The 8,293-nt window shown below is 35.8% G+C and overlaps 2 protein-coding genes and 1 pseudogene across 2 annotated transcripts in view; all 3 read left to right on the top strand.

Moving 5' to 3' along the window:
• Positions 1-142, top strand: part of LOC124887905 (zeatin O-glucosyltransferase-like) — a 7,244-nt gene extending 7,102 nt beyond the window's left edge. Inside the window, exon 3 of the mRNA XM_047397834.1 lies at positions 3-142. Within this exon, the coding sequence (XP_047253790.1) occupies positions 3-127 (125 nt within the window). The 3' untranslated portion in view covers positions 128-142. The remainder of the gene's footprint in view (positions 1-2) is intronic.
• A 1,225-nt stretch (positions 143-1,367) lies between these two features.
• On the top strand, positions 1,368-3,290 carry LOC107843909 (zeatin O-glucosyltransferase). Its single transcript, XM_016688330.2, has one exon. The coding sequence runs from the start codon at positions 1,533-1,535 to the stop codon at positions 2,955-2,957; it is 1,425 nt and encodes a 474-aa protein (XP_016543816.2). The 5' UTR covers positions 1,368-1,532; the 3' UTR covers positions 2,958-3,290.
• Positions 3,291-4,145: 855 nt separating this feature from the next.
• LOC107844700 lies at positions 4,146-5,475 on the top strand (annotated as a pseudogene).
• Positions 5,476-8,293: the final 2,818 nt, after the last annotated feature.

The raw sequence follows: 8,293 nt of genomic DNA, 5'->3' as shown, positions 1-8,293 counted from the left end.
TTCACCTGAGGGAGATGAGATGAGGAAGAGAGCAGCAGAACTGAGCATTGCTGTCAAACAATCAGTCCTGGATGGGGGAGGGAACAGTGTGGAGATGGATTCTTTTATCGCACACATTACTCGATAACTTTCTCACTTGAATTGAACAGTTGGTTGCACACTTCCATCCAGTTAGCTTAAGTGGTACAACCTATGATACTTCATCAATGAATCCGAGTGGGTTCAGTATCCTCCCTACTGGCCCCCATTTATGCACATCACACATGTATGTCGAAGGATAAAAACCTTTTTCCTTTGAGTTCCTTGTATTTTCTAGTATAAAAGTGAAGCTCCTCCTTTACTAGCAACTAGTTCACGTAGACAAAGATATAAAATATTGGAAGCTCTTTGTGTAATCTTTCAAGAACTTTTGCTTATGACCTGAATGACATATTATTGTTCTTCCAGGTCTGTTGGAGCTTGTCTTCCATTCTATGACCTTGTATCTGATATTTTTCCCGGCTACTCATGTTGGTAGGAATAGACAATCTTTTTAGGTATACGTTACAATTTTTTCTCAAGATTAATAGAATACTCTTTTTCTCATCTAGACAAATAAGGAAGAGCTCAGGTCCTCTTTCTCTGTATGAAAAGGCTTTCTTGATACTCGTATTTGACATAGAAATTTGCTCCGTTGCAACTGGAGATATAAAGAAGGAAAGTGATTGAGCAAATAGTGAAACATCTAGAGCTCAAGATGAGCCAACTAGTGGAAATGGGAAACATACATGCTGGGGATTTCATGGCGAGGTTTATTGTTGCAAAAAGGAGAAAAAGACACTATTCTCCTTCGAACCACTATCATTGTAAAATGAATATCCTTTAAATTCATGGAGTATATGATAAAAGTGGTGGAATGAATGTGATCTCTCCATCACCAATCAGAGGTCTCATGTTTGATACCTGAAAATGGAGAAATTCTGATTGAAAACATTTCCTCCTTTAATGATAGACTCTACGGGAGGCGAATTTGAATTAATTGTGCCATTAGGTACCAGATAGTTGCTGGATAGTTAAACCGAAAGAAAATATGAATAAATTCCTGTTCAAAGGCTAAATAATTACAGAAACAAGCGATAGTTTCACATAGCAACAAAAACTTAAACAGAAAAATATTTATCTACACCAACAACAGTTTAATGGAAAAACATGTGTCTCGGAGGATAAATACTTACAGGTGAGTAAATCAACTTAAAACATAACCTTCCATACTTCTTAGGAATTTTATAACTAAGAAAATAATAGAAAAGATAAACTGATTGTGACTGCTAGATATGTGGTTCTTATTGTTGATAAGGTGTCCTATTAGCCACCACATGTTTTGTGTACCTCATTAATGATTACGTCTTTTAGCAGCCCACCAGAAAATACTAGTTACCTTTGGATTCAAGCATTATAAGAACATCTATGTTTTCATCTAGGCTACATGTAACTCAACACATTTCAGAAGCTAAAGAATCTCATAGAACTGCAAAATTTTTAAACATTTCCCAATGGATGAGAACTACACACCAAAAAGCGACGGCCAAATGAGTTTTCATGATGCACAAGTGGCTGTGGTTATGGTGCCACTTCCAGCACAAGGCCATCTCAACCAGCTTCTCCACCTCTCGAGGCTCATAACCTCGTATAAGATCCCAGTACACTATGTTGACGCGACCACTCATATTCGCCAGGCTAAGTTTCGTGTCCATGATTTCGACCCTCTCACAGCTAAAAACCTACATTTTCATGAATTCCCTATGCCACCTTTTGAAAATCCACCTCCAAATCATAATGCTTCTCATAAACTTCCTAGCCATTTAATGCCTTTTCTTTACGCAACAATCCATCTCCATGAGCCAATGTGCTCTCTTGTACGCCAACTCTTAGGCGCCAATCATAGGAGAGTGATTGTTATTTATGATTCTCTGATGACTTGGGTAGTAAAGGATGTACCAGCAATTCCAAATGCCGAGTGCTACCGTTTTAATAGTGTCTCAGCCATCCATACGTTTTCAGCCATCTGGGAAGCCAGAGGAAAACCTTTCCAAGCTGGAACTGAATTATTCGAGGACATTCCATCAATTGAAAACTGTGCTATCCCAGAGTTATGGGATTTTTTGAATAAAATGGAATCCCTTCACAGGAAAGTTAGCTCCGGAGAGCTTTTCAATTCATCCAGAGCAATAGAAGGTTTATACCTTGATTTAGTAGCCCAAGAAATGAATGGCTTAAACCTATGGGCTATTGGTCCATTCAATCCACTGTTGCTGACTGAGCAGAACAAAGACTCAAATAAGCACCATCAAACCTTGCTCTGGCTTGATAAACAAGAAAAGAATTCGGTAATATATGTGTCTTTTGGAACAACTACTTCCTTGTCTAATGAAGAAATTGAAGAACTTGCCATCGGGTTAGAGAAAAGTATGCTAAAGTTCATTTGGGTTCTAAGAGATGCTGACAAAGCAGATGTTTTTGCAGGTGAAGAAAGGAGAGCTCAGCTGCCTGAAGGTTATGAAGAAAGAATAAAAGAAAGAGGAATTATTGTAAGAGATTGGGCACCTCAGTTGGAAATACTGGCACATCCTTCCACAGGTGGTTTTATGAGTCATTGCGGATGGAACTCATGCATGGAAAGTATTTCAATGGGAGTTCCAATAGCAGCCTGGCCAATGCATTCTGATCAGCCAAGGAATTCTCAGTTGGTAACAAAGTTCCTAAAAATCGGCCTAATTGTGAGGCATTGGGAACGTCGAGATGAGCTGGTTACATCAGAAATAGTTGAAAATTCTGTAAGAACTTTGATGGGATCACCTGCTGGGGATGAGATGAGGAAGAGAGCGTCAGAATTAAGTGTTATTGTCAAACAATCAGTCATGGATGGGGGAGGTAAAAGTACGGAGATGGATTCTTTTATCGCACATATTACTCGATAACTGTCTCTTGCGAATTGAAAAATTGGTTGTACACTACCATCTTGTTAGCATAAGTGGTAGGAGGGTTTGGAGGTCGCGAATTAGAGTAGAACGTTAGTTGGTAGTTCTCTCGCTTTTCTGTTAGGTAGGATAGGTGGTGGTATAGGTATTTACTCTCTTACCAGCAGTATTAGCACTATTTTCATAGTTTCTTGTTCGTCGATTGTTTTTATCATTTGTGTTTCCTGTGCTTCCATTATCGCATTAGTTCACTGTTGTTATTGTTCTTTCTTTGTACACTATGTACTGCTTTCCATAGCCTATATTTCGTTGCTGTCACTGCTTTCATTTCCATATTCCTTCTTCATACTGCTTTGAGATGCTTTACTTGAGCTGAGGGTCTATTCAATAGCTAATCTCTTAAGTAAAATGCTGAACACAGATCATCTTTCTGAAGGGGAACCTTGGAGCAACAGCAAAGTTGTCTCAGTGTAACCTATAGGTTAGGAGTTCGAGCCGTGGAAGCAGCCACTAATGCTTGCATTAGGCTAGGCTGTCTACATCACACCTCTTAGGGTGCGGCCCTTCCTTGGACCCTGCCAATGCCGGATGCTTTGTGCATTAGGGCATTAAGCTCGTCTTAAGTTGAGATAACTCTGTACCACTGAGTTGGTGTCTCAAAGATTCTAAAAGCAAAGAGAATAGGACTGCAGGTAAGGATCTTATTAGATTCAGTAATGAAGTGAATATATCTGTTAAGTCTGCAGAACGAGCAAATAATTGGTTAGAACAACTAGATGAGGCACGGGTGTTGTTCAAATAATGGAGCAAAGTACTGTGACTGTCCAACATGCATAATACTACATAATGAAGTATCTGCGTCCGCTCCTGACTAAAGCTTTCTCCCTTGCATAATATTCCTAGTATTTTGTCCTACGATCGAAAGAATCTGAAGATTGCGGTTTTTATACGGACCACAAAACTAATATAGATATTGCTTTGATGCACAGACTTGTCAAGTGATCCTTATACTTGAAATTAACATATTTGTTTTTTTACAATGATGATGATGAGGATGTAACTTCGACTGAGATCACAATGATATCCCAATTAAGCTTTGAAGATTAGTTAAATATATATTTAATTCTTATGAAACGAAATGTGACAAGTAAAAATGAACAGAGGGAGTATATAATTTTAGTTATTATTCATTAAATTTTAGTTATGGTGCCACTTCCAGCACAAGGCCATCTCAATCAGCTACTCCACCTCTCGAGGATCATCTCCTCGTATGATATCCCAGTACACTATGTTGGAGCAACCACTCATATTCACCAGGCTAAGTTTCATTGTCCACTCTTTCGACCCTCTTGCAACTAAAAACCTACATTTTCATGAATTCCCTACACCGATTTTTGAAAATCCCTCTCCGAATCCAGATGCTTCCCATAAAGTTCCTAACCAATTAATCCCTTCATTTTACGCAACAATCAATCTCCCAGAGCCAGTGTGCTCTCTTGTACACCAGCTCCCCATCATCGGAGAGTGATTGTTATTTTTCATTCTATGATGAATTGGGTAGTACAGGATGTGCCAGCCATCCTAAATGCTGAGTGCTACTGTTTTAATAGTATCTCAGCTTTCCATATGTATTTGTTGTTCTGGGAAATCAAAGGGAAGCCTTTCCAAGCTGAAAGTGAACTATACGAGGACATCCCATCACTCGAAAGCTGCTGTAGTCCAGAGATATGGGAACTGTGGAGGAAAGAAGAATCCCTCATGGGGAAAGTTAGCTCCGGAAAACTTTACAATTCATCCAGAGTAATAGAAGGCTTATATCTTGATTTAGTAGCCAAAGAAAATGATGGCCAAAACCTATGGGCTCTTGGTCCATTCAATCCGTTGTTGTCTGAGCAGAACCAAGACTCGAATAAACACCATCAAGCCCTGTACTGGCTTGATAAACAAGAAACAAACTCAGTAATATATGAACAACTACTTCCTTATCTGATAAAGAAATCGAAGAACTTGCCATCGGGTTAGAGAAAAGTATGCAAAAGTTCATTTGGGTTCTCAGAGATGCTGACAAAGGAGATGTTTTTGCAGGTGAAGAAAGGAGAGTTCAGCTGCCTGAAGGTTATGAAAAGAGGTTAAAAGGAAGAGGAATTATTGTAAGAGATTGGGCACCTCAGTTGGAAATACTAGCACATACTTAATTCCACAGGCGGTTTTATGAGTCATTGCGGATGTAATTCATGCATGGAAAGTATTTCCATGGGAGTCCCTATATATAGCAGCCTGGCCAATGCATTCAGATCAGCCAAGGAATTCTCAGTTGGTAACTAAGTTCCTGAAAATCAGCCTAATTGTGTTGCATTGGACACGTAGAGATGAATTGGTTACGTCAGAAATAATTAAAAATGCCATGAGAACTTTGATGGCTTCACCTGAGGGAGAGAGCATCAGAATTAATAAACTAATACTGTAATATCTAGTAAAAGTTTCTCCTTGTTGCATTTTTCTACAAGGTCCAACTTGATATTCTTGGCACAACTTTTCTCTTTTGGTGATTTCTCGGTCTTCTTAACAGTCGCGAAGCCAATAGTTTCTTTAAGGGTGTTCAAGATTTAATATATATGCACGAATAATAGTTTTTGACCTATATACTTCGTATAATTTTCTCTGTAGATAATAAAATTTTTCGTCAAAGGGTGTTCGACTGCCCACCCTTCACCACTGATCTTTCTATGCAACTAACCAAGTAGTCATATTCATCCAGTATGTCATCCGCATAAGAGAAGTCTATGCCGTTAAACTCTTCTTCAGTTTCATATCCAGTTTCATCTAAAAGATTAAGTTGTTAGAGAGAGCACACTTTTATTATTTAATTATATTGTCAACAGAAACACATTGTATACAAGATTGTTCTGCAATCAATTTAGTGTAACTGGTAAAGTTGTTGTCATGTGACCAAGAGATCACGTGTTTGAGCCGTGGAAACAGATCCTCTTATGAATATGTATAACAGACCCTTGTGGTCCGATTCTTCTTCAAACTCCGCGCATAGCAAGATCTTAGTGTCTTTTTGCCAGGAAGGACAAAGGTGGAATAAGTTTTGCATGTGTCCTACTCATAGGCAAAATCAAAATTTTAGCTTTATGGGTTCTGAGATTTTTAAATTTGATGTGTGGAAATTTAATGAATTTCTCAATACAAATATATTATTTAAGCGAAAGTTATCCATAATTGAGCTTCTACGCAACCACGGATCCTACATTCTTCTGACTCTATATATAGAATTAGTGAATATATTATCGTTATTGTTATTGTAAGTTGTAACTGACACCACTTATTATGTCTATTGACCTTAAATTTATGTACTATTAAAGTTAAAATCGAAAATACAAGTTTCGCGCAGTGCAGTGTATCATTTTTTTTATACCATCAGGTTAAGTTGCATGCAATAACGTATTTCTTTTATTTATTGTATGCAAGTCCACAAAACTTTTCTTTGAATGTACAAATTTACTTTTAATAATTGAAACCAAATAGGTACGATTGTATAATGAGAGGTGAATAGATAGGATAACTAGTTGCTCGATCAAGACCCAATCTTTATTACGAGCCCAAAATAATTTTCTTCTTTGAAAAAGCCCAAACCTCTTACATGGCCCATTCAGATGTGGGCTCAAAGCTAGTCAACATACTGGCCCAGCCCAATTAACAGTCCTTCCACGAAGTGCACAAAAGAAAAAGAAAAAAATTGGGGGGAGGGGGGTTGTACCATATCTATATAAAATTCTTACTCTTTTTATTTAATTATATCCATCTCAAATTTTAAGTAATGTATCGAAGATAATAATGTATCTAAAGACAGTATGGATCCACATAAATTCAGTAAGAGATCCGAGACAGTATGTATCATGAGTAACTTATATAATAATTATGGTCGTGATAGATAACAACCAACCTACTAACATAACGTATCAGGACAAAAGCAATGTATTCGAGATTTCAGATTTTCAAACAACGCAATGTATCGAGACCAACTCAATGTATCTGAAATTTCAATAATGTATCCAAGATTTCAGATTTTTCAAAAATTTTAGTAGTATTTTAAAAAGCTGGAATATGGAGTAGTTAGCAACAAAATTAGTGGGATTTATGTTGTTTATATTTATATTTTTTTTTGTAATTTTTTTTAGTTTTTAGAAAAACTTGAGATATACGTGATTGAAAATTATAATATTCAATTTTACTTTGGACATTCTTTTCTAAAGTATGGCCTTATGAAGGTTAAACAAGAGATATTTTTTCTTCAAGTTTTGGTTTGGCTTCTCAAGGTCAATTTAAGTTGTGTATTAGATATGATTAGAATTCGAAATTATGGATTCTAAAAATTGTCATTTAATTCATAAGTCATTTTAGTTATTGGGTCATAATTAAATATTTATATATTTTTAATAAATTTTCTTATACATATAAGTAAAAATTATTGAGTTCAGCTGAATCCGCTCTGCATTGTGTGTATGACATTGAAAAATAGGGGCGAATCTAATGTATCGATACAAAATTCATCTGAATAAAATTGTAATAAATCTAAAATATGAACTCACAACATTAAAAATATAATGAGCTCGATCAATATAAAGAATTTTTAAAATTATACACATAAAATTTAAATTCTAAATTCATCTGCTGAATAATGTAACCTTTTGATCTCCATTACCATTCATGGACATGCCTTCTAGAAAAATTATGCAATACATCCAAAAATAGCCAAACTAACTTCCAATTCTGGAAATAGGTTTCCATAATTGTTGGACTTTCTTGAATTAATAATTTATCTTTTCTATTCTTGGCTTTATTGATAATTTAATTATTCATTAAATTTGTACAGCTACTCATATGACCATATATAGCTAGTCCATTATTTTCTTGGTCGATGGCTTTATTTATTAGAACTAACTAACAAATAAATGTAAGATATATGTCAAGATAAAGGAAAAAAAGAGAGCGTACACATGTAGTTGATTAGATCATATAGCTCTTTCTTTCAGGTAAACTATCAAATCCATCACATTCAATTTCATTACGGTCAACAATTTGAAAGTATATACGTCTGAGTGACTTAGGGCATTGATTTGCTAAATCAACCATAGGGATATAGGTGATAAAATTAGGTGCATGTATATTATTAATGAATTATAATAAAAAATTAATATATCATATATTTATCGATTTAATATAAATACGACTAACTTTATTTCCTATTTTAAAATGGAATCTTATCGTCTATCAAATGCCAACTACTTCTATTTATTATGTTTTAAATAAACTTTATCTTCAGACAATTT

This window comes from Capsicum annuum, chromosome 10, assembly GCF_002878395.1.
Source record: "Capsicum annuum cultivar UCD-10X-F1 chromosome 10, UCD10Xv1.1, whole genome shotgun sequence".
Lineage (NCBI taxonomy): Eukaryota > Viridiplantae > Streptophyta > Magnoliopsida > Solanales > Solanaceae > Capsicum > Capsicum annuum.
This window is presented reverse-complemented; position numbering and strand designations above follow the sequence as displayed.